Here is a 27,772-nt window from a genome sequence, read left to right as displayed (position 1 = left end):
TTATTTTATTTTTTATTTTTTTAATGTTTAGATGGCTGGACGAGCTCACAGCCCACCTGGTGTTAAGTGGAGCCTATAGACATCTACAGCGTAAATGCACCAACCACCTTGAGATATAAGTTCTAAGATCTCAGTATAGTTACAACGGCTGCCCCGCCCTTCAAACCAAAACGCATTACTGCTTCACGGCAGAAATAGGCAGGGCGGTGGTACCTACCCGTGCGGAGTCAAGAGGTCCTACCACCAGTATTCTACCAACACATCGTCTTTCACGCAATCCACTCATGTTTTTCTTAGATCCCCTAGGTCTTCTAGGTTAGGTATTTATAGAAGATTGTTTTATTTATTAAAATGTAATAACAAAACAACAAAAATAAAACAATCTTCTTTATAAATACTTTGAATTATCCACATTATTATTCGTAATCCGTTTAATTTTATAAATCGTCCTGCAAACATAATAAGGACGTCTTGTTTTTAGTTAAAAGGAAAATTCATATGCCAACAAGACACGCACATAAGTCAATTCGAATTTACATCTGATTAAGTATCGCACAAGAGACGCAAGGTAAATACGATCTCCGGTCACCGTCCTCGCCGAACCCGTCGCTTGTGACGAAGGGCTTGGCGAGTAAATTAACCCACAGACACAGCCCACTGAGTTTCTCGCCGGATCTTCTCAGTGGGTCGCGTTTCCGATCCGGTGGTAGATTCTGCGAAGCACTGCTCTTGCTAGGGTTCGTGTTAGCAACGTCGTCAGGTTAGAGCCCCGTGAGCTGACACGCTAGGGTAAAGCTGATATAGCCTCTAGAGGCTATTAGCATAGGTTGAAAAAAAATAAGGTAAATGAGATTTTTTAAACGTACTAGTGTATTCCTTCTCAATGAACCAAAAAAGCTGTTGTTTTTCTTTATTGCCCTTGTACCGAGACGGCCATACGGCCCGCCTGATGGTTAATGATTACCGTCGCTCATAAATGTTTTAATTAAATCTACGCCTCAAGAAAATCGAAGAAATTATTCATAATAAGAAGCTTGTGGAGAGTACTTAACGGTAGGCAGCGGCTTGGCTCTGCCCCTGGCATTGCTGTAGTCCAAGGGCGACGGTATCCACTCACCATCAGATGGACCGTATGCTTGTCTGCCTAAAAGGTCATTAAAAAAAGCTTTAAATATTATATTAAATTTATTAAATTATATTATTATATATTAATTATATTAAATTATATTATTATATATTAATTATATTAAATTATATTATTATATTATATAAAATTATAAAAAGTCGCCACTGATTTTGAGATAATAAGGTCTTAATCTCAATTGTATCATATAACGGCAGTCCCGCCCTTCAAACCTCATAATAGAAATAGACACGCCAATAACTTTAACCCTTTGACTGCCACGTAGGTCACCGGTGCCCTACACGGCGCCCTGAAGTAATCACGCCGATTTCCGTTGACGCAGCTGAAGATGCAACTTCTGAATTGACACTAAATATATATATTTAATACGCATTCATATGCGGAATTTTCTATTAAAAGCACATGGCACTAGCGACCTTAACCCTTTTCCTTAATCAGCACAACAAAAGTTAATTTCGTCCACAGATCTACGCTTCCGCTACAATCTCGCGTAGTTGCTACGATCGACTGGTGACGTAGCCTGACGTATGGCTGACAGAAGCTACGTGTACGAGCCGGTCTCCATCGAAGCGCCAGTCAAGACGCAAGCGCACAGCATGGAGCAGGGCCAATTGTGGAGACAGTACATCATAGCCGGCGTGGGTGAGTAAAATGTGATATTATCTGTGGTTCGCGGAGGGCAGAGACTTAGGATGCAGTGATTGTTTTTTATATCCTTGTGCTATGTTTTTTTTTTAAATATGATAAACGTAAACTGAAATTAATTACAATGTGACCATTAATTTAAAAAAAAAGTAATACCGAGGAATTTCATTGCACTGCCTTGTAAATAATAATTTTGAAAATAATAAAAGAAAAAAATTTAAATATTTTATTATTCAATTACACACAGCTGCTATGTTCCAATAAAATAATATTTGAAGTGAGTGTAGCAATAATTATTAAATTTATATTTGAAAACACAACACAATACTTAAGAATACGTGCATTGGAAATATAAAAATCGATACCTACATGTTATTTTTTAAATGAAGTCTAGTGCTGCATAAAAATTGTGTAGTTAGTATCCAATCAACAGAATTTATTATCTTTGCATTTACTGTAGAGCCATTAAAAAGGGCACAGATAACAACTTTCAATAATTACACATGTCATGAAGACTTAAAGGAACCTTCTTTGATAAAATGTCCAAAGAAAAAAAAGTCATTAAAAAAAAAACAAATATGTAGGTAGGTACGCGATTTTTATCAAACTATTTGGCGATGTTTCGAAAAACAAATTATGTTAATCGATTTATCATTGATTGGTAGAAGAATTACAAATTTAGATGACATAGGTTGATATAACCTGATAATCCGTATTGTTCAAAAATATCACTATATTTACTTATCGTAAATGTACATCGATTTGTAAATGCTTAATTTATAATGTCATAAATAAAATTAAAATAAAACCAACATGATAATATTTTATTGAAACGCAATTCGCAAAACAACACGCTACAATAACAAAGTATGTCTGAAGCGAGTCGAAAACAACGCACGTGTGTTTTGATGGCATCAAAATGTTTATTTCAATCTATTTTGTCATATCGACTTTAGTACGAAACTGTTTAATTTGCGAATTTCGCGGACGAATTACATGAATTTCGTCAACAACCTAGTTATCCGAATGTTTTGGCAACGAAATGTATTTTCGTTTTTGATACTACTGACTGAATGAAAACAAAGCGACGATAGTATTAGTTGTAGTGGCGGGAACGAGACGCGGAAAATGCGCGGGAATGCCGTGACTAAGCGGAACGGGGAAATGTTGCGCGGGAAATGAAAACAACGAATGTTAAAATAATATGATGCTTAATATTCTTGAAGCGATTCCAACGTGTGATACGGAATATACAAGTATAGATAGATATAATAATAATAACTAGTGGTCCGTCTGTAGTCGAAATTCGACTATAATTAATTAAAATTATAAGTTTGGACATTAATAGGTTATATTCAATATTACAAACCGACACTCCAATTTTATTTAATATTTCTAACCTAAAAGTACATATTATTATCCGCAACACGCTTCGTCAGATTACAGAAATAGAGTTATCAGCAACATGCTTCGTCAAAAAATACAATACTTACTTACAGCTACAAGCGTCGTCGTAACATAAAGGTCCACGCTAACAGCAATGCGCGCGTAGGCATCGGCTAGTCAAACAATAGGTTATATTGTCAAAGACTTATTAAACTTCTATATTCAAAGATTTCGCCCAGACTACACCATAGACAAATAATATTAAAGAGAAACAATATTAATCTATTCTCAATTTGATCTCTTTCAACAATAACAAAAGTCTGACAATAAACACAGAGTATATGTGTGTATATGTGCTGTGTCAAATACATGGTAGTGTGTGTAATACTTTCTTTATTGATTTAATGAATTTTATACGCATAATTAAAAAAAAATATTAACATTCTGCACTCCTTCTATATATTCTCTATAAGATTGAGAAATTTCATACTACTTCGTCTGCGCAATTTTCGTATTTTTTTTTTTTTTCCTACCTATGCTGATAGCCTTGAGAGGCTATTTCAGCTTCACCCTAACGTTTGTAGGTGAGCTCGCGGGGCTCAACCGGAGAGTTGCTAACACTGACCCTAGCAAGAGCAGTGCTTCGCAGAATCTACCACCGGATCGGAAACGCGACCCACTGAGAAGATCCGGCGAGAAACTCAGTGGGCTTTTTCGTAAAAAGGGGTACAAAGTTTCACCTTCACTTATTAATATATAGATAATAATAATAATAAATTTTCCATATTCCCGCAAGTAGAACAAACCTCCTTAAATATTCCCCTTTATCAAAGATTTGTAGTAAATATAACCAAATATGTGAATTAACTGACGGCATCGACATTATTAACGACACGTGTCCTGGTCTCAAAAACAAAATAGTATCCAAGTTCCTTTGTTTATAATTGATGAGAGAACGTTAAGTAGTTAACTCTTGTTTTCATGTTCTTTTCAAAAAAAATTTTATGTCGTACTTTTAACATTTCAATTTGACTTATATTTCCGTTGTTTGTAGAATTGATGTAACATGTCATAGGTAGTTTTCCAATTACATCACAAGAGCGCATTATATGCGGCATAATGCTCAACGTTGAATGTTCCAACTACAGCAACGCTTCGCACAATCGAGCACTCTCAAAAGTACTGCTCTCGCGTGATGCTCGCAATCGTACCGACTCAGTGACAGAAAATTGACAAGTGTTTTTTCTTTAAGTTGGCATTGATCGAAATTTTGTTTATATTATCGTTAGTAATATTATTTAATGTTAAAAAAAATTGTAAGGCTTTCGTTTCGTCGTAGTTTCTTAGAAATAATCAATGTTAATTAAAACTGTGCTAACTTAGCGCGCTCTGCTGATGCATTTGAAAACTAATTCACGTTCCAATTAAGCTTCAGCATAATTCGGCATTGTGCGTCACTGAGTCGCATTATGCTCTGTAATTGGAAAACTACCACAGTGTGTTTGTTCATGCATGTAGCTGGGTTACATACAAGTACTTAATTGCATTCTTGTTAATTTTAACGGAAGTATGGCTTTAAATAAAAACTAACGATCTTATTTATATCGGGTTGACAAAATTTTATAAGTCCATTGTAAGATAAATGTCAACGCAATCTTATCAATTTTATTCGCCAATGTTCTGTAGCTATACAATACCTAACCAGACTTATAGCTGACTATATGAATAATGTTTTTTTGACAGTCTTCTTATTCTTAAATCTTCAAAATAATGAACTTTTGTCTGATCTACTATTTACTACATTAGCGTACTTGAATCATACACATCTGTATGTGCTTTTTTTAATTCAATTCAAAGTGATCAGACGTCCCTCATTAAAAGTATAAGTAAAAGTATAAGTCACTGGTGGTAGGACCTCTTGGGAGTCCGAACGGGTAGGTACCACCACCCCGCCTATTCCCGCCGTGAAGCAGTAATGCGTTTCGGTTCGAAGGGTGGGGTAGCCGTTGTTACTATACTGAGACCTTAGAACTTATATCTCAAGGTCGGTGGCGCATTTACGTTGTAGATGTCTATGGGCTCCAGTAACCACTTAACACCAGGTGGGCTGTGAGCTCGTCCACTCATCTAAACAATAAAAAAAAAAAACATTTTTTGACATAAAAACTTACTATTTCTCAGGCAAGCATGGTAGGAATACACGGGTCCTACTAAATACTCATTTCGGAAACTAACTAAAAAGTATTAATTCTGCTATTACGTATGTACGATACTTAGTTACAGATACAAATTTATAAAATGTAGCAAAACCATGTAACATGAGTTATTAACAGATAGTTAAATGAATTCAAAAGAAACAATATGCGCTGGATTCGTCTAAAGCACCTGAGTACACAACATCTATGTAAATTGCACGTTTTATTTAATTATAAATAAAATAAACTGCTTAATTGTACATGTTTTTACTTTATCAGTTGCAGTGCGAATGCGGTCACAAACAATTTAGAGATACTGAGAAATTCGTAATTTTTAAGCTGCCTTGTGCGAGAGACTGTTTATATAAACAGAGCCACGGGATTGTTTGTTGTCTATCGTGAAACATATAAAACCATAAAAATCATTCACCATAATTTTTTTATTGCTTAGATGGGTGGACGAGCTCACAGCCTACCTGGTCTTAAGTGGTTACTGGAGCCCATAGCCATCTACGGCGTAAATGCGCCATCCGCCTTGAGATATCAGTTGTAAAGTCTCAAGTACAACGGCTGCCCCACCCTTCAAACTGAAACCCATTACTGCTTCACGGCTGAAATGGGCAGGGTGGTGTACCTACCCGCGCGGACTCACAAGAGGTCCTACCACCAGTAATTACGCAAATTATAATTTTTGCGGGTTTTATTTTTATTACACGATGTTATTCCTTCACCGTGGAAGTCAATCGTGAACATTTGTTGAGTACGTATTTCATTTGAAAAATTGGTACCCGCCTGAGGTTCGAACACCGGTGCATCGCTCAACACGAATGCACCGGACGTCTTATCCGTTAGGCCACGAAGACTTCAAGAGCCTTGTGCGAGAGACTGTTTATTCAAACAGAGCCACGGGATTGTTTGTTGTCTATCGTTAAACATATAAAACCATACAAACCATATATGAAACCGTCTGTAGCTTCTTCTTAGTCGCATACTTCATTGTTGAAGGTCGTGTCCTTGATAAGCCTTCCTGACTCTTTGTACAATAATTTTCCACTTCGTTCAGTTTTCGGCTTCCCTCAGGGCGGTTGTAACAAAGAGTCCGGTGAGCGCGGTTACCTGATCTGATCAACTTCTCTTCTACCTAGTCTTTTCTCTTCTACCTTGGCCACCATAACAATTTTTTTAAGCATTAAGTATCAAAACAGCTTTCATAGCTAAAGAGAACTAAAAGCTTCAAGATCCAATACACTGGATAATTAATCCGTTTGTAGAACTTGTATTCTCAGACGATACACATTTATAAAACGATCGAAAAATTATACTCTGTACCTTTTGCCCTGCACGCAATGTTCAATAAAAAGAGTAATGTATATTGCTATGTCCGTTGCTTCTTGCCAGACAGCGCAGTGTTCGCCAGCTGTCTTCCCTTACATCGGGCTCACCAAATATGAATCGAAAAGTATCAAGTATGCCTGACTTAGCGATAGTACATTATGCACCAAGGAGAAAAGTAGGACTTCCTCCCGCGCGTTAAAAAAACACGCGGGATGAGATGTCCTACTTTTCCCGCGATGCACATATTATTTTTTCTCCTACCAGGCCGAAAGTTCGTGGAGTACTGAGCCGGGGTCCAGGGGCGAAGCCCAGGCAGGGGTTAGGGGGGAGCGGAGCCCCCCCATACTCATAAAAAACAATATATCTGTTTTTTAATTTTTAAATAAACTACTACTAATTGAATAAGAACTGTCTGATGAACTCATCTTTGTTTAATACTTCAGTATCAAATTTTTATGCATTTTGTTTATTTCACTTTTACACTAAACACAATATTGCAAATTACCCGAGCACAACAATGGCGGAGAATTTTAGGTGCGTGAGAGCAGACGCAGACACTAACGCGCATGCGCACTTGTACCCAGAGAGGAAAAGCTACCCTTTCTACCCTGTACAGCGGGAGGAAAAGTTAGACTTTCTTCCCTGTACAGCGGGAGGAAAACCGAACTTTCGGCGTAGGTAGGAGAAAAATTCATATTTTTTCGCTCATAAACATTACAGTAGATATTAAGTACATACGTAAAGACGCATCGTGATAAAAAAAAGTGAATTGATTGAATCTTCAAGCTGTGCAATGTAAGTTATGAAAAATTTAAAAGAAGACTCATAAATTCGTAATCGATAAAACTCGTATATAAACATTTTATGGCGGCGATAACTGTTGCTATCGTTGTAACCACGGACTTTGGACGCTCTAGTATTTTGATTTTTGTGAACATTATAATTAGAAAGGTTTTCTAAATAGCATTTGGAATCTTGAAGTTTCAATTCTCCGTCTTAATGTCCAAACGATTATTAAGGTAATAATGAGATGAAATATCAAATAGTGTGCTGTCTAATTTTTGGTTAAACGTAATAGTCAGAAGTTTGCTATAAACTGGCCATACTTTTTCTGTAAGCAACTTATAAGATGCACCGGTGTTCGAATCGAAAGAGTCAAGAATGCCTCAAGTCATGTTATAATACAGAAAATGACTATTTGGCTCTCAGCACAGGTTTACGAACTTTGAACGAGTAAGGTCAGTCTCGGGAAGAGATTCATCACAATTACTTCATTAAATGTATTAAAGGATGTGCTATGTGTGTGTATAAAAATGTCCGCTATACTTGGTAAAGGAATTTTTTATTGCTCGCGACAAATGGATGTGCTCAGTGTGCTTATGGCCAATTAATGGTAAATTCATTGCTATTGGTGGCAAGGCGTCAGGTGAGCTCGCACGGATAGATGTCCCTTAAGGTCCCTTAAGATTATCTAAGATATAGTTGAGACCACCCAGCAAATGACTCCTCTGAACTATCGCTCGAACGGAGCCAGAGCCAGACGGAACCAGAAAGATATACTGTGTGGCCAGAAAGATATGGTATCACAGGCACTTTTAAATCTCCACAACCCTACCGTACACTCGGAAGCTTGCAAGCTTAATAAAGTTTACCTTCTTTTTTTTAAATTAGATTGGTGGACGAGCTCACAGCCCGACTGGTGTTCAGTGGTTACTGTAGCCCATAGACATCTACAACGTAAATGCGCCACCCACCTTGAGATATAAGTTCTAAGGTCTCAGTATAGTTACAACGGCTGCCCCACCCTTCAAACCGAAACGCATTACTGCTTCACCGCAGAAATAGGCAGGGTTGCAACCACGTTATTGCTGCCCCTAAAGAATCGATAAAAATGATCCATCGAGCTGGTGAAATTTCACGGTAAGCCGACGGTTGAAATTTGTTCGTAGCTTGTATATATGCAAAGTTATCAGAAAATGTCTTTGGCGAAATTCAGGCATCAGTGAAATGTACTCTGCTCTGCGACAACTACCGCTTATCTATTTTATAAGTCTGAAATCGTGCATAATTGTCCAAAAACAGTCACATTTAAAAACAGTTGAAACTTCAGTTAGTCTGTGATAAAAATTATATTACCTTTTACGAGGTCGTCCATAAAAGTTTTATGTCATTTTGATAACACGTTGTCTTATTCAATTCAGTATTGTTTTCTGAGAAAAAACGCGAGGCAAATCGATTTTCCATTCATACGCAAAGAAAAACGTCAGTAAAATCTTTACATGGTCGTGACTTTCTGAACTGAGCCCAATAAAAGATAATTAGGAAATTTTTTGATAAAAATTTACTTATGAGACTGTCATCGCTTTTTTTTTTCCTACCTAAGCTGATAGCCTTGAGAGGCTATATCAGCGGAACCTTAACTAGTAGGTGAGCTCACGGGGCTCAAACCTGACGACGTTGCTTACACGAACCCTAGCAAGAGCCGTGCTTCGCAGAATCTACCACCGGATCGGAAACGCGACCCACTGAGACGATCCGGCGAGAAACTCAGTGGGCTGTGTCTGAGGGTTAATTTACTCGTAGAGCCCTTCGTCGCAAGCGACGGGTTCGACGAGAACGCTGACCGGTGCTTGAGGTAACTAAAAGCACCATTTGTCATCGCAAAAGTGGCCTAACCCACAATTTTTCGTGTTTATATATTGCAATTTATTTAAAACATAATAAACTTTAATCGTTTGGAAAACATTATTATTGCGCGTATTCTTTTTACCTACGAAGCAGTGTATAAGTAAATTCAAAACTCATTATCTATGGTAAGCTTAGGGCACTTTTGCGCTGACGGCCTCATATATAATTAGTGTCCGTTTAAATAAATACGCTAGATCTAATCTAGAGTCGCCTCTACATTTTACGTCTTCAGATTTTTTTGTGCTTCTGTAGAGAATCGAAAATACATATCGAGGGTTGAAAGGCTATTTGGTTTAAGCGACATTTTTGCAACTTTACAGAAGAATTAAATTTAAAGTTTAAAATTTGAAAAAAATATCACAACAAAAAAGCTTGTTCAGCTATGTATTTGAATAGAGTAAAGTTAATTGAAGTTCAATTAAAAACATCGAACTGTTGATGCTAATACCAAATAAAACGCACCACTAATTACAAAGATAAATTATTTAGCGAAATATCGCTTAACCCTTTCAACACTCGATATATAATATTGCCTAATAAAACGTGCACAATAATGAATGATTTATTTTATTTCAGACAACAATAAGTCCATATGTGTACATAGTATCATTGAAACATACTTAAAATTAACAAAGCCAATCAAATAAAAAAGATACATTTATTAAAAGTAGTTATCAGTTGAATACATTTCAAATATTTCATTCCACTGATACCTACTATTTATATAAAAACATATCCTTTTCTGTTAACCTAACTCGTCTACTCCAACCCCTTTTGTAAGCTTGAAGTAGTACGAATCAGTTTTATACTATACTAGCTGTAACTGTCCGCTTCGCTGGGCATTTAAAATTAAATTTATTATTTCTCACCCCCACAAAGATTCTCATCATTAACGCCCCCGCAACTAGTGTAGGGAGTCCAACGCTCATATAAATATTATATCCATTAAGTACATGTATTTTCTACATGGATACCAAGTTTCAAGTCAATCGGATGCATGGTTCAGTAGTTATAACGGAAAATCCGTAAAAACAACTGTAGATTTATATATAGGTATTAGTATAGATTTGGGATCCCATTGTACCATGACCGTTTTGCTTAATTCTGCCGCCAAGCAGTCACATGTTTCGGCGCTTTCAAGAACGCGACAGCTGTATTATTTACATTGTAACTAAGACGGCGACACATTTCCCAAGATGGCTGGCAACATTTACGCGTTACAACTATACCGGAAACTTTTAACGTAAGAACTTTTAAGATAAGTTTGTTGACGATATAAATCTAAGGGCTTGAATTTTACTTTAGTTTTTTACTTATATGATTTAGATGTTGTGATCGATTGACCAAAATTCTGGATCGATAACGTTCTGATTATTACCGGTTCTATGTATGCAGAATATATAATTACCATTTGAGATTTGTTGATTAATTCACTTTAACTAGCTTGTTCTCCCATATTTAAGATCTAATGATAGTGTTTAATTATCAATTTGATTGACAACGCGCCGGTCAAAGTGTATGAATTGTTAATCCATAACGTCATGTCCGCATAACTGCCTTCTACCTGTTGTTATTTCCGTGGCTTGCTTAGTTTACAATCACAATGATTTTTTTAAATTTAAGTATTACAACTATATATAACAAAGAGGCCCGCTCCGGCTTCGCTCGGGTCTTTATCAAAAATTTCAACGATATTTTTGACGTTGTTTTATTTTTTTAAATTAAAAAGCACTTATTGCGGCATAAGAATAATAGTTAGACATATGCTATCGCGACATTTTTTTTAAATAATAATGTGTTGTACAAAGTCGTAGTACATTATTATATTCTATCATCAATAGTTTTCGCAGGGCACGCGATGTAAAGAATATTTCAGGTAATTTTTTTACACCTTGGGTTACATTATTGCAGTTTTAGTAAGGATCCCTAATTTTTTTCAAAAAAGATATATTATAACCTATATATATATATACCTATACCTCAATTATAACCTATGTCACTCGGGAATAGTGTAGCTTCCAAACAGTGAAAGAAATTTTCAAATCGGCTTAGTAGTATCGGAGCCTATTCAATACAAACAAACAAACAAATCTTTCCTCTTTATAATATTAGTATAGAGTATAGATAACTAGGATGTGGATTTGGTTATTATAATAATAATAATAATAATAATAATGTTTTTATTTCAAGTATCCATGACTCATATAAATTGTTAATAAAACTTGACCTATGTTAGTAGTTATATTTAGATCACAATGAATTACTGTGGTAACATCCCATGGGAGATGGCACCACAGCGACCCATGTATATACAGTCCAGCCTGCTTGCGATCATGCTCAGGATACTGTTGGAGCTGGCCCTCACTCTGTTTACCAGAGATGCACACCTCTTACGCATGGTAGCGTAAAAACAATCTATGTGCGCGTCTGCAAACATCCCTGATGCGCTACAAAAGCGGGGCAGCACCACCAGCACCCTAAACGCGTTATTGTATTGAACACGGAGAGCATTGTACGATCTTTGAGTATATCCAGCCCACAAGCTGCACGTGTAAAAGTTAGTACAGTAGGCCCTAAAGAGGGTGACCTTGACTTTAAGTGAACACCGTGCAAACCTGCGAGCTATCATGTTTGCTCTAACCGACAACGCTCTCCGCTCTCGTTCAATATCTTCCTCATCTTTGAGATCAGGGGTCAACACATGGCCGAGATATTTAAATTTATAAACTCTTGTCAATGGCGTTCCGTTGAGTATTACGGGAGGTATTTTATCATGCGTCCCACCCCTGGTCTCAAAGACCATGATCACCGATAATGGCCGCGGTACGCGAGGAATGGCGACGTCTGGTGAAGCGCACCACCATCCGAAGGGATGACCACGACCACTCTGCCAAAAGTACGTACTACTGACAAGAAGAAAAAAACGGATTCGAGAAATGATATTTATTTATTGCGTAGACATTTGCGTGGGCCCACAGTCCCACTTGATGCAGTTAAGTGGTATCCCTAAATCCATACGTACAGGAACATAAATACCGCCACCTACGTTACGATTTCAGATCTAATTAAATATCTTTATTGACGCAGAAAATTATGACGCCAAATTCGAATTCAGCAAAATTCCAACATGGCGGTTTTAACGAAATCCGCCATGTTTTGTTACGTCCAAAAATATATTTTCATTCGATGATTTAAATACATAAAGAAATACAAATCAATGGTCTTCTGCTACCTTCAAACACTTCAACAATTAAAATTTCATATCAAATCGTCAAAACAATAGCATTAACTAAATAGGTATTGAATTGTGGAATTCATATAAATTAATCTGATAAAACTGTCATAGGTAATCGTGCTATAATCTTGCTATCTTAGACGCGTTGTGTGGTAATAAAATATCGATAAAAAATATCAGCATATAATGTCTTATATAATGTGTTACAAAATTCACATAATAAATGTTTATTAATTGTTTTTTCATAAATTTCTTCACATTTTTTTTATCATTTGTAAAGTGTCTATTATTTTCAAAATCTACTTCCCAGCGATTCCAATTCGTATCTAGCGATGCACAAGTGTTCGAATCTCAGGCGGGTACCAATTTTTCTAATGAAATACGTACTCAACAAATATTCACGATTGACTTCCACGGTGAAGGAATAACATCGTGTAATAAAAATAAAAAGAACTCATGTCTCAAGGTGGGTGGCGGTATTACGTTGTAGATGTCAATGGGCTCCGGTAACCACTCAACACCAGGTGGGCCGTGAGCTGGTACACCGATCTAAGCAATAACAACAAAATATGTTGTATTAAAACTCTTGCCTATCTACAATAGCAACCTTCGCTCGGAATGATATACAAAGAAATTTAAATCACTATCAAATTAACTTTTTTACATACATACATATAATCACGTAATTTCCGGTCGCTAGTGCGTTTGACATTGAATTGACATACGTGAATTTTCGACAATAATAACGCGCTCCCGTGAATGAAACTTGGTACTTACGATTTCATCACTTGTGTTGTTAGCGGAGATGAAGTAATTTCTTTGACATCGGCCCACACAATGCTGCCATATTGTTGTGTGAATCGTAATGGCGCGTGCATGCGACATTGCGCCGTAAAATCTCCGGTCATAGATTATACAAATAATTGCAAATGTTTCCAGGTCGAACTAAAAAAATAGAAGGTTTTTTTTTACTATTTATCTATGGCATAACGTTATTATAGTCATATTAGTTTGGAAGTTTCAAATACTATAGAGTTTTCGTGGTCACGGATGACGTAAACAATGATTATTATGACAATAAAAGAAAATGGATGATTAAGCCGTATAATCAGCTTAAATCGTATCTACGAATCGTGAAAACCGAAGAAAATACTAAAATTGTTAGTAATTACCGTTTTCTTTAAAAAATCTATTTAGCACGCAGCTTTGGTCTACCTAAAAATATGTTGCATAAAAAATATCGACAGCTTTAAAAAAAGTAACGAATTTTTAGAATCCACACAGTTCTTGTACCACGCAATTTCACCTGTGTCCTTGCTTTAAATCCGCCGAACAAGATAAAGTAACTTTATGATGAAACAATATTATGATAAATGTAAACGTAAAATATGTACTTATAAATATTTTTTCTTGACAGAAGCATACTTAGATAAAAAAAAATATCCAAAAATAACTTTTATGAGCGCTCTCTTGTGTAATTTCAAATTTGTTTTTTGGGGTCTAATTTATTCCTATTATCTAATTTATTTCGTGTAAACCCGTGATAGCCCTCGGGCCAGCTCAGAAGATTTCTGCCTCGTCTGCGTGCTTTGAGGAATCGTATGAGAAGATACCATCAGCTCCTTTTTACCACCGCACCGCCCGCCACCGGAGTAGAGTTCATTCATACTACCTGGAGCCACTGCGTTCATTCACAGTGCGCTTCCGGAGATCTTTTTTGCCACGCACCATCCGGCTTTGGAATGAGCTCCCCTCCGCGGTGTTTCCCGAGCGCTATGACATGTCCTTCTTCAAACGAGGCTTGTGGAGAGTATTAAGCGGTAGGCAGCGGCTTGGCTCTGCCCTTGGCATTGCTGAAGTCCATGAGCAACGGTAAGCGCTGACCATCAGGTGTGCTCGTTTGCCTACACGGGGAATAAAAAAAAACTCATCTGAGATGAAGTTTGGTGAGCGACAAGAGATATAACTCTGTACGACCCGCGCCGTCTACCGCTTTGAACTCTTAAGCCAAAGTCCGGCGATATTCTGACCCAAAGTAAACACTCCCAACGTCTCATAATTTTCACCCAACAAATGCATGGTCTAATATCTATGGAGCATCGTCGAATCAACACTTTGACGTTGCTTTGATTATAAACCGCTATGGTTTTGCGACTTGTGATACCAAATGAAGTTTGAAAAAGACCTTAATATGTTAACTGTGCCCCTAGTTCATGTCTGTAAGTAACGCAAGCACTAGTAATGGTCTATTAGTAGTATAGAGTATTCAGACATCCCACTTATTTCTCACGAAAAATGGGGCAGCTTAAATACAATAAATCACATGTTAATACCAGAAAATCTAATATTATTTACATAACGATATACATTTGAATAACTTTGTTTACGTGAGATTATTTTATCAGTGACAAAGAAATATGAAGATTCGTGCCGGTTTTAAATATTAATTCGTTCAAATAAATTAGCTCCGCGTATTTATTATGTGTTTGTATTAAAATGATTGTGAAAGAAGCATTTTTTTTTATTTCTAATCAAACATGAGCCAATCAAAATATGACTTTAATGCCTCTTAAGTATATTCAAAAGATTTTTTATATTGTTTCACGTCAAGCCCAGTCACAGTATATGACATCACATGTGGCTAGTTGTTGTGTATAATCTAAAGTTAGTTCGTCGCTTATATTAGCCATGAATGACATCATACGTAATGAAACTAGTTTCAAATGATTTGTATGTGCACGATAATTTTCAATGGCTTTTATTTTGTCGGTATTTTCTATTGCCTTATTGCCTTAGATTGTTAATTGAGAAGTGTTTTTACAGCGAACATCGCCACCATTGCTCTGGGTTTTGCTTTGGGATGGACTTCGCCGGTGAACTTGAAGCTCTTAGATCCTAACGACACACCCTTGTCGCGACCCGTCACCAACGACGAAATATCATGGATCGGATCCCTTCTCTCCGTCGGAGCTATGTTCGGTGAGGGTGAATTTATGGACATTAGAAACCGCCGATAATTTACTATTCTATGCTATGAAAGCTGCAAGAGAAAGGAGAGAGACTACCACAGATTTTGGAGAAGTTGTAGCATAACTAATTTCAAATTTCAAACCGATTTCCTAACTCATCATATACTACCTCCATTACAGCGGTAGAAACAAAAGCTCCCTTCTGAAAGACTCGAGTACAAGTGTCTTGCAAATCCATATTATGTACCAGATAACATAGATCCCTTTTTCAGGTCCATTCATCGGAGGTTTCCTGGCTTCAAAAATCGGTCGTCGATGGAGTATTCTTCTGTCATCTGTTCCACTCATAGTCGGTTTTGTTTTGGTGGTGGCCGTTCAAAATGTTGGAATGATTTACGCCGGCAGAGTGTTCTGGGGTCTGGCAGTCGGTATGCTGTATACGGTTTTGCCGATGTACTGCGCCGAGATCGCCACGGTATGTACCAGTTACCAGTAGCTTATCAAGTAAAGTTGACATAATAATATGTATGTCACTTCCACCAAAAATATAATAGCAATGAATTCATTTCTCCACAAACTCGATTGCTTCGTACGAGCAGCACACCCTGTGTTAGTAGCACACACTGTACACAATATCTGGCCGGTTTCCACTCGCTGGTTTAATTATTTGTTTACAAAAAGCTAACACCCAGTAGCATCGGAATAGTCGCAATACTGGGTATGCCTACATCGGGCATTTTACCCATTAGGTCACAGGCGTGGATGCGTCTTTTGAGGATGTTTTTAAGACAATTTGACTCGGTAACCTAGAATAACACCACATCCCATGGAGATAATGAAAGGTGTAACGAAAGGTATAATGGAGTCACCAAAGATTGGGCAGCAGCGTTCTCTGAGCATTATACCAGTACTGCGATCGTCACTTGACATTCACTGATCGTAGCCCGCGCGTGTACCCACTATCCTGCCTATTTTGGCTGCGAGGCAGCTCTGCAATCTGGTTTGAAGGCAGGATATTTTTGGATATATATAATTGCAAATTGGACCTTATGTCAAATAAAATCAATGTTTTCGCAACACGCAAAGACCGATGATGATGTTTTTAGGACGACACGCGCGGTGCCCTGGGATCGTTCCTTCAGCTGTTCGTAGTGCTTGGCTTCCTGCTGGTGTACGGAGTGGGACCGTTCGTCCCCTATTTCACGCTGCAGTACGTTGGGATAGCTGTAGTCGCGGTCTTCTGCGTGCTGTTCTTCTTCATGCCTGAAACTCCGATGTATTATTTGAACCAAGGTAAGTTTCAACCGCTCAAAAGACATAAATCATATCAGCCAATTCGTAGAATTGTGACGAACGAAAAACATAAATATAACTGGTGGTAGGACCTCTTCTGAGTCCACGCGGGTAGGTACCACCGCCCTGCCTATTTCTGCCGTGAAGCAGTAATGCTTTTCGGTTTGAAGGGTGGGGTAGCCGTTGTAACAATACTGAGACCTTAGAACTTATATCTCAAGGTGGGTGGCGCATTTACGTTGTAGATGTCTATGGGCTCCAGTGACCACTTAACACTAGGTGGGCTGTGAGCTTGTCTATCAATCTAAGCAATAAAAAAAAAACTTCAGTTTTTGAGAGCTATATGAATATAAATAAAACTAAATACATTCTGGTGGACATGCACGATTGTTAAGTAAAGTCTCCCTTGCGGATCTCACATGGCCACACACAAAAATTACAATGTAATGACAATATTAAACGCGTGGTTAAATCGTGAAAGTAGTGTTAGTTATAAATAATAATAAAAAGTCCATACGATCGCAAATGTACCTATATTACATTTGCAATCGTATGCATGCTTTTTAATGGGTTTTTTCCTATTTTCTATTTATAAGTCCTATTTTCTTTAAGTTTCAAAATTCAGTGATACACACACATATAGACTTAATACAATAATCATATCCGTAATCATTTCTACTTCAACAAACTTTAAGGCTCGCCATAGACTGCACGACTCGCGCAGGAGACTTCAGACTGCTAGAGAAGATTCGGCGGGAAACTTAATGGGTTAAATATGGATCGTTCATCCTCCACGAACATCCACATCGGACAAAACTAGAAATAAAATCCTGGAGATTTTTTTTTCCTATCTATGCTGATAGCCTTGAGATGCTATTTCAGTTTCACCCTAACGTGTAGGTGAGCTCACGGGGCTCAAACCGGAATGTTACTGGCACTGGCCCTAGCAAGAGCAGTGCTTCGCAGAATCTACCACCGGATCGGAAACGCGACCCACTGAGAAGATCCGGCGAGAAACTCAGTGGGCTGTGTCTATGGGTTAATTCGCTCGTCGAGCCCTTCGTCGCAAGCTACAGGTTCCTGGAGAGATGTATAAACTACACTCAGTTTAATTTAAAGCTAATTCAATTTAACAATCACTCTGAACAACAGCCATGTTACCTCATTGTTTCCGTATTGCAACCATTGTTGGAATGATTTAAACGCCACGGGAAAGTCGTTTGCGCTCTTTATGTATGGGCTAAGTAATTAGAAGTCATAATTTGTATTCATCGTTCAATTTTGTATCATTTGTTGAATGTATTCCATTGGCTTGTTGCCAATATTATGACATAAGCAATAGGGTCATAGGCAAACGATTGAAATGCAACCTATCTATTCAAGTTACCGCTAATGAGATACCATCTTAGCGGACTTGGCGCCATAAGGTGCATTTGAATCAATGTAACAGGGAAATATTAACACATAACGGTGGTTAACTTCAAACATGGGATTATTTTGGAACAAAAAGGACACTATTCTTCATTATATGATGATCCTTATACAGTCGTGCTCCTCTAAGAGTGACTATCTCCACCCAGGACTTTCATTCTCATGATATGCTTTGCTCGGAGACTGCTCGGAGATGATGCTCTGATGATGAGACGGTAGATTCAAAAGTCGACGGATCTTTTTCTTTCCAATTTGGCATTATCCACCGTGAAGATTGTCTCAGTTTTTCCTGGCAATATGTCCGAATTCCTCTAACATACGCTTAGGACAGATTCTAGACCACAAGCACCGGTCACCATCCTGGTCGAACCGAGGCTCGACAAGCGAATTAACCCACAGACACAGCCCACTGAGCTTCTCGCCCGATCTTCTCAGTGGGTCGCGTTTCCGATTCGGTGGTAGATTCTGCGAAGCACTGCTCTTGCTAGAGCCAATGCTAGCACCACTCCGGTTTGAGCCCCGTGAGCTCACCTACACGTTAGGGCGAAGCTATTATAGCCTCTCAAAGCTATCAGCATAGGTAGGGAAAAAAAAGATGCTAGAAATCCTCGTTTTGGTTTGGAACTATGCGAGGATTGGTGCATTGTTCCGTAATACAGTCTTTGGGATACGCCGCATCTTCCTTCAGCACGATGTCTCGAAGGCATGAACTCGCTTGCGGTCTTCAGAACTTAGGATCCTAGTCTCAGCCCAAATTTCGCTACGATGATATCGCACGATGAATTAAAAAATCTTCGGAAACATCTAAAGCGGCAATTTCTACAGAATCCTGGGAATGTAAATTTAAGATAGGAATTAAAATATAACTATGCCTATTTTCCGATGCGAATAATCGGTAACTAAATTACCACATTTTATCAGATAGGTCGTAAGTTTCTTTTTAAATTGAGCAATACAGCAAAAAGTCACCAATAGATTTGTTTTGTTCGTGCAGACGACGTAGACTCGGCTGCTAAATGTCTGCAGATCATCAGAGGAAAATCTCGCGCTGGTGTGCAAGCTGAGCTAGACAAGATGGCCGCTGAAGTCAAAGCTGCAAACGAGAAAACTGCTAACGTAAGATTATGTACTCTAAGCTATCTATAATAATATATAAATCTACAGTGGCTTTTACGGATGTTCCGTTATAACTACTGAACCATGCATCCGATTGACTTGAAACTTTGTATCCATGTAGAAAATACATGTACTTAACGGATATTTATATGAGTGTCCTACCTACACCAGTTGCGGGGCCGTTAATGATGAGAATCTTTGTGGGAGTGAGAAATAATAATGTTAATTTTAAATGCCCAGCGAAGCGGACGGGTACAGCTAGTATACTTATAAAGTTGACAGGATATATAACAAAGCTTACGCATCTGATGACATTCTGGTAGACCCCGTGAATGGGTGCCACTGCTCTGCTTGTTTCTGATGCAAGTCTCTGGTCTTTGAAAAAGTTAGAGTAGTTTTAAAGAGAGTCCACCGTTTTGTAAAATGACACCACTACCTAGGAGCATATACCAGATTTTTTGCCAACACTTATATTGCAAGCTATTGCATCAAATACATCAAAATGGATACAGAATACTTTGAATTTTGTATAATTAAAACCAGTTAAAACTTCAAAACTTCGATTTCATATCTCATAATGGATGACGGTGCTTATGTTTCTCTGGGACCGGTAACCTATCACAGCGGATATACCTATTGTGGTTTGTCTGTCCATGTACAGCAACATGACACTGTGATTACAATTGTCCAGTTATCGGACGTGTTCCGCGGCGCCAACTTCAAGGCGTTCTACATCTCGTGCGCCCTCGTGGCCGCCCAGCAGCTCTGCGGCATCAACGCAGTGCTGTTCTACATGGCGACCATCTTCGAAACGGCTGGGGCCAGTCTGGACTCCGCCATCGCGACAATCATTATCGGTGCCGTGCAGGTCTGTAAGATCGTTGATCACAATTTCATCTAATATGTTCTGTTTTTAATAGTAGGCAATATACGATGCTTTCGTCAATACATAAGTACCACAATCGTGTGTCCGAGACTCCGACCACATGTAATGGCATTCAAGTTGTGGGATCTTAGGACTCCTGTAAACCTTCAATGATGGCCTTAAGGTATACCTAGTGATGTACCGCTATTTTGTAAAAGAGTAAATTGGGTTCCTTGCTGATTTCGCTCAGTGGTGAAACCGAAACTATGCTAAAGTCATAATTTTATTTACTTATTTCGAAAACAAATGGTACCATATAACCAAATGTTAGACATAGGTAGGTACAAGAAAAATCAAACCAGTTTCTACGTTAACAAAACAGATTGATAATGAACCGTTATTAAAAAATTTGATGTTCAGGATCGGAGTCGATTGGAAGGTAAAGCCAAATTGACCTCTAAAATGTTGGTAGACCTCAACAGCCTTCACGCCTGAACAAAAATATCTGCTTTACAAAGCACAGGTCCCATCCAATGCTCCTATTTATTGGCCCAAGTACCAGCTACTTCCATTTGACCTCATCAGAAGAGGGCAGTTGGGATTGTCGATAATCCCGTTCTCACAAAACGTTTGGTACTTCTGGGTCTACGGAGGGACTTCGACGAGCTCAACAGCTGGTGTTAAGTGGTTACTGGACCCCATAGACATCTGCAACGTAAATGCGCCACCCACCTTGAGATATAATATATTCTAAGGTCTCAGTATAGTTACAACGGTTGCCCCACCCTTCAAACCAAAACGCATTACTGCTTCACGGCAGAAATAGGCGGGGTGGTGGTACCTACCCGCGCGGACTCAAATTTCCTTTTTACCACCACACCTCGCGCCACCGGGGTAGTCTTCGTCTGTACTATCTAAAGCCGCCGCGTTTATCGGCAGTGCACTTCCAGTGATCTTTTTATGGCCGTCTTGGCTCTCTTGTCATTTAACTACATTCTATCGAGAAATGTCACAGGTCGGTGCTTCAGCAGTCACGCCCCTGGTGGTGGACCGACTCGGCCGCAGGATGCTGCTCCTCATCTCCTGCACCGGAACAACTATTGGACTAGTAAGTATCGGACGCCTGTATTCTGTGTGAAACATGTCATGATAGTTCTCTACTAAAGGAGATCCGCCATTATGTAATCTGAATATATATACTAGTGACATATTATTATATCCTAAGAGAACTCAATTGAAAAAAAAGCTCTCCACCACTTGCCCCCGAAGACTTAGCACGATATATTGGCGTAGCCCAATGCTATAAACCTGTGTATATTTATCCTCAGGGACTCCTTGGCATGTACTTTATATTGGACACCAATGGCAACGCAGTAGTCGACAGCATGAGGTTCTTGCCTATCCTAGCCCTAGTGCTGTTCATCGTGACGTACTGCGTGGGTCTGGGTCCTCTGCCGTGGGCTATCATGGGAGAACTCTTCCCGATTGAGGTGAAGGCGTTGGCTTCTCCGATAGCCACTGCCTTCTGCTGGATGCTGTCCTTCTTAGTCACTAGGTGAGCTTCAAAAAGAAATAAAGAATATACAAAGTATAAAGATTAAAGAAAAAAAAGAGTAAATAGTGTAAGGATTCCGGTGTTTCTAAAGTTTGTATCAGAATCGTTCTCGGAAACGAAGTCATAGGTTACTGTGTAGTCATTCGTAATTCCCAATGCAAAATTATTTCTTTATTTTTTTTATTGCGTACCATATAGTCAACCTCACCTCGCCCGTGATCAGACATCGCAGTGCGTTATCAGAGATGATTTCTCCGGCTCTGTTAGGAGCTCGCTTCCACGTTGCTTCTTGGAGGTTACGACATGTCTTTCCTACCTAACCCTTGGTATTCTCAGTGTCATTGTCAGTGTGATATGGTTTCTTTGCGCAGATATTTCAACCCAATAGCTGATGCAGTCGGTATGGGCGTGGCGTTCCTCATCTTCGGAGTTTGCTGTATAGTGGCGTTCTTCTTCACATTCTTCATGGTTCCGGAGACAAAGGGCAAGAGCTTCCAGGAGATCCAGGAAATGCTAGCGGGAAAGTGAGTAGATCGTAAATACAACCTTAATGCAACTGCTAAAAGGGTCATAACCCCCAAGCACTCATGCAGAACAGCCAATAGGCCAATCTATATTCATCTATATTTATATTCGTATGAGCTTAAAAGCTCCGGAGTTGCGGTCAATAAAAAACAATTTCTTAATTCAAATATGAAATGTAACAAATAAACAAAGCCACGAATATCTTGTTAAACTTATCAAAATCAAATCAATCATAACAACAATAAGTAAAAAAACATTGGGAGATAACAACTCAAATCGATACGATATCGAATTGTCATTGTTAATGTACAACATATGTATTACATTTGGTAACAGAGATGTAACATCATGATTGGAAACGATACACATAAAAACTACCGATAAACATACAATTTGTTATCGGTAGTTTTGATCTCAAGTTAATACTTGAGATAGCTGATAAAATTATACTCCAGTATCGCTAACACTATCTAAATATATGTACTTTACGATTTGATAACAATTTAATGTTGTGGACATATTTTGGGAGTATTTTTATCATAATTCCACTAGTTTCTGCGCGATGCAAATAGAAAGAAAAAAAACAAAAGAACGTGTGATTAATATTTCCGGAAAATTCTTCGTTTTCTTTACCAAAAACTTCATACTTAATGATAATGCAGTTTAATTAAATCATGCACTGCCAAATAATATATTAAGAACATATAGCCGACCGCCATTATTCATACATGCCCGCTGGAATCTCGGAACGGAAACGCACGACATATAAACACGAAAGAGACAGACAAAGTCATGTTTAGCGTAACGTTTTTAATTTTCGTTACGTGACGATTTTTACCACAAGCGGCATTAAGGGACTTCGTTCTAAAAAATCGGCGCCTGTCGTATGATTCGAAGTGTGATGACATAGTAGCGAGGTCTTTGTCACTTCTGAATTCTTAGGATAAGGAGACCTGGTGGTGAGTGGTTACCGTCGCTGCCTACCGTTGCCTACCGCTGAATATTCTCCGCAAACCTCTTTTGAAGCAGGACATGTCATGGCGTTGATACAATGCGTCTTGAGCGATTTGTCCTTCGACGTACGTTGAAACCCAGGAATAAGCTCCCTTTGGGGTATTCCCAGAGAGCCACGACATGTCCCTCTTCAAACTAGACTTAATAATGTCAAGTAGCAGCGTGACACTTATATGACTATGACCTCTTTCAAATCGAGATAATAATAAATAAAATACAATAAGAAAATTCCTTTAAACCACGTTTTTTTTTGTTCCCAGAACTTCGCCATCGAAATCCGAGAAGATGTAAACCAGATGAAGTTTCTGAAACTTACTTAAAATTTTGGAAGCGCAACTTTCTTAGCTCAATGTGTCTTAATCAATAATTAAGTTAGTATTTTAAATGATACTCTGATTTAGTGAAATACTAATTTTTTGTAGTGAAACTTCTTTAGGCGCGTTGAGGGTAAACTTTAACTCGCGACAGATTCGTTACGGCTAGAGAGAAAAGATACAATTTAGGAAGAGCGAGAGTGAGAAAATATACAAAGCGTCTCGCGAACCACTCGACCTTAGAGAGAGGGACAAAACGAGGTAGGTCGTTTCTTTTATGCAAATTCTGTTCACGGGCGTCGACCACTAGATGGCTTGTTATTAATTTTTCATTGTTCCTGTAGATGGCAACTAACTATCTTACATTTTATTTTTAAAGAAGTATTAAAAATATATATAAATTAAAATATATATAAATGATGAAGAGAGATGAGAATCGTTTCTCTTATACACAGCATTCCATATTATAAGAGAAATTTGATTTAAGGATGTAAAATGAAGAAAACCACAATACTACAGACCGCAAAAGAAGTTTCACTTCTTTCACGTGCACCAAGTTGCACCCAAACCAATTTTTATTTATATTGTACTTTATTGAAATGTAGTTGTAATTTAAGAAAATGTCTTTCAGTTTTAGTCGTATTTAACTATCGAGTTTGTTTATTGAAAACTTTAGTTTAGATAAAAATAATAAATAATATTATATATTATAATATTTAAGGGCTTCATGCAGCGACTTTTCGTTTTAAACGGTTGCCGTTATTTATTAGTGACAAAAATTTTTGGGACTTTGAAAATTTAAAAAAACAAATACCAAAATAAAATAATTACATTCTATACATACATTTCAGTCCGTCAAAAAACAAAATGTCGTAAGAGAAAGCCCGCGAAAAATCCGTGGCATTCCCAGCTCATAAAATTCATTGTAAACAATCAAAAATAACTTTAATTAATGTTTTTGATTGTTTGGAAAATCGTATTAATCGGTTTTCGTTATTGGCTGACTTATTTGATAGCGGTTAGATGAATTGATAATTTTTATAAAACACGCTGATATCTAGTCCTCCTTTGTCAACGCTCGGGACAAATAATAAGTCGGCTCGTGGAAGTGAAGCTTATGTTTTATTTTTAGTCCGACAATAATAATTTGATAAATATTTGAAAATTATAAAAAAGGCGCCAAAATCGTGAGTGACTGAAAAATGCACAGATGATATAAAAAATGAGTATATGCCTATCGTTTCACGCTGTGTAGATCTTGAATAAATCTTTGTAGAAATGAGTTAATACATATTTATTGTCTGCACAATATAGTCAATAATGTCGATACTTATATTATAAAATTTACCACCACCAGTGAAGCTGGCGTTTTAAAATATATTTTTCAAACATAACGTCCATAACGTAAGGCGAAAGAACATTTTAAAATGAAACTTTATTTATAATAAAAACAAACTTTTCACAATCTTCCCAAGCTAGGATTACAAGTGCGATATCATTTTAATTTTCGGCAATTATTTAGATATATAATAATATTTAACATTTTCGATTTTTTTACAAAAAGTTGTGTAACATTCCTTCGTATATTTATTAAAAAAAAAAAGACACTTAAAAAGCAAGAATCACACAAAGAGGTGCTTTTTGATAGTTTTCTATTTAAACTAGTAGATTTTTGAATTATTTGTTTTAGTTATAAATTTAAATATAGACCAGCTATGTGTTCTAGTTTGAGGGTGAAGTATTCACGACCAAAAATAATTTAGTAGCGGGTAGTGTCGGCTTTGCGTCTTTAGGGACTTTTCTTTACTGGTAGTAGGACCTCTTGTGAGTCCGCTCGGGTAGGTACCACCACACTGCCTATTTCTGCCGTGAAGCAGTAATGCGTTTCGGTTTGAAGGGTGGGGCAGCAGTTGTAACTATACTGAAAAATTATAACTCATATCCCAAGGTGGGTGGCGGCATTTACGTTGTAGATATCTATGGGCTCCGATAACTACTAACACCAGGTGGGCCGCGATCTCGGCCACCCATCTAGGCAGTAAAAAAAAGGACCTACGATCTGGCGGTATAGCTCGCTTAGACTAAGTATTAAAACAAGAGTACTTCAAACCTCAAATGTGTGAGGTTTTTCATTAGAATGCGTTACACCTTTTAGCTTTTAGCTAAAGAGAGCATCGAGCCGCATACATCCTTACAGCATACTTCCTTATAGTTGTGAGCTCAACTTTATAAGAACATAGAAGTGTGCACTTTACGAATGAAATTATGTGATTTTTATTTAATATAATAAATAATTCCTAACAACTGTAAGGCTAGTAATAAATATAAGTGTGTTTGAATGTTATTTATTTTGTAATATATTTTGTTGAAATAAACGTTATTTTTCAATTACATCGTGTTTATATGTCTTACCTTTTAAATAGAATACTCTGCACCCAAATCTTAAATTTTACGGGTAGTAGGACCTCTTGTGAGTCCGCACGGGTGGATACCATCGCCCTGCCTATTCCTGCTGTGAAGCAGTAATGCGTTTCGGTTTGAAGGGTGGGGCAGCCGTTGTAACTATATTGAGACCTTAGAACTCATATCTCAAGGTGGGTGGCGGCATTTAAGTTGTAGTTGTCTATGGGCTTCGGTAACCACTTAACAACAGATGGGCTGTGAGCTCGTATACCCATCTATGCAATAAACCGTTTTTTTTTTTTTTTTTTTGTTTTTTTTTTGTAAAACTGAAAGAAGACTGTCTATCTTCAAAACTGTTTTATTGATAACTAAACTAAACAGTAACTAACACAATAAAGTTAATAGATATATAATAAACTAGCGACCCGCCCTCGCTTCGCTTCGGAAACATTAAAACACACATGAAACCAAAAAAAAAAAAAAAAAAATTGCCTATGTTCATCTGGGACAATGTCGGCTTCTAATGGAAAAAGAATTTTTCAAATCGGTCCAGTAGTTTCGGAGCCTATTCGAAACAAACAAACAAACAAATCTTTCCTCTTTATAATATTAGTATAGAAAAAAAATCTGATGTCTGATAGAGGAAGAGGTAGACCTGAGATAAGATAGATGGATTGCGTGAAAGACGATATGTGTAAGAGGGGTGTGAGCGAAGAAATGGTAGGTATATGACAGAGGAGTATGAAAGGAGAAAATATGTTGCGCCGACCCCAGGTGACTGGGAGAAGGGCAGGAGAATGATGATGTGACGACGGTGATGTGTGAAGAAGACGTGTTCTTCTTTAAACAAGTAGGAGATTCTTCAGCCAATAACTTTAGTTTTGCCTCTGTCGATGCTGACGTCCATGAACGACAATAATCAGCATCAGATAGGCCGTCAGCTTACGAAGGCCATAAGATATATTTAGGACATTCGTTACACAATACAATTGAGACTTCGAACTCATGTCCCAAAATCATAATATAAAAACCGATATCTGAAAGTAATATGATAATAGAGGGTGTTTTTTATAGAGATATATATAAAATTCTACTGTACGTGTGTATGTCACTGAACTCCTCCTAAACGCCTGGACCGATTTTAATGAATTTTTTTAATTGCTTATGTTGGTGGACGATCTCACAGCCCACCTGATGTTAAGTGGTTACTGGAGCCCATAGACATCTACAACGTAAATGCGCTAACCACCTTGAGATATAAGTTCTAAGATCTCACTATAGTTACAACGGCTGCCCCATCCTTAAAACCGAAACGCATTACTGCTTCACGGCAGAAATAGGCGTACCTACCCGTGCGGACTCACAACAGGTCCTACCACCAGTAATTTTTTTGTATGCGTTTGGGTGGCAACCTAGATGGTTTAGATTCACAAATCAGCCCGGCAGACGGCGCTGCAGTCGGTATCTAGGCTATTTATCTGTACTGCAACTAAACGGCTGCATCCACTTGATTGAATTTTTGTGTATGCATTCACAGGAGAACGTCTGTCGGGTCCGCTAGTAGAGATATATAACTTTAAAGTGGAATAAAACAAAGATGATTTTTTTTAAATTGACATCACGTCTATTCATGACATTGACTTGGATGATTTTGACTTT

The 27,772-nt window shown here is 37.9% G+C and overlaps 1 protein-coding gene across 1 annotated transcript; it reads left to right on the top strand.

Annotated features, from left to right (window-relative positions):
- The first annotated feature begins 1,637 nt into the window (after nucleotides 1-1,637).
- On the top strand, nucleotides 1,638-26,085 carry LOC114241535 (facilitated trehalose transporter Tret1-like). Its single transcript, XM_028172392.2, has 10 exons — nucleotides 1,638-1,786; nucleotides 15,452-15,607; nucleotides 15,870-16,072; nucleotides 16,704-16,890; nucleotides 19,316-19,437; nucleotides 20,129-20,305; nucleotides 21,318-21,410; nucleotides 21,631-21,857; nucleotides 22,229-22,381; nucleotides 23,657-26,085. The coding sequence occupies exons 1-10, from the start codon at nucleotides 1,672-1,674 to the stop codon at nucleotides 23,685-23,687; spliced, it is 1,464 nt and encodes a 487-aa protein (XP_028028193.2). The 5' UTR covers nucleotides 1,638-1,671; the 3' UTR covers nucleotides 23,688-26,085.
- The last annotated feature ends 1,687 nt before the right edge of the window (nucleotides 26,086-27,772 follow it).

Source organism: Bombyx mandarina, chromosome 26, assembly GCF_030267445.1.
Source record: "Bombyx mandarina strain Sakado chromosome 26, ASM3026744v2".
In the NCBI taxonomy this organism is placed as follows: domain Eukaryota; kingdom Metazoa; phylum Arthropoda; class Insecta; order Lepidoptera; family Bombycidae; genus Bombyx; species Bombyx mandarina.
The sequence above is the reverse complement of the archived record's forward strand: the minus strand, read 5'-3'. Positions and strand labels throughout refer to the sequence as shown.

Excerpts from the sequence above, each read along its gene's own strand:
- LOC114241535 (XM_028172392.2), top strand. The coding sequence starts at position 1,672 with ATGGCTGACAGAAGCTACGTGTACGAGCCGGTCTCCATCGAAGCGCCA. Across the intron at positions 16,073-16,703 it reads ACTGCGCCGAGATCGCCACG|GACGACACGCGCGGTGCCCT; the intron begins GTATGTACCAGT and ends TGATGTTTTTAG. Across the intron at positions 21,411-21,630 it reads CCGGAACAACTATTGGACTA|GGACTCCTTGGCATGTACTT; the intron begins GTAAGTATCGGA and ends ATTTATCCTCAG.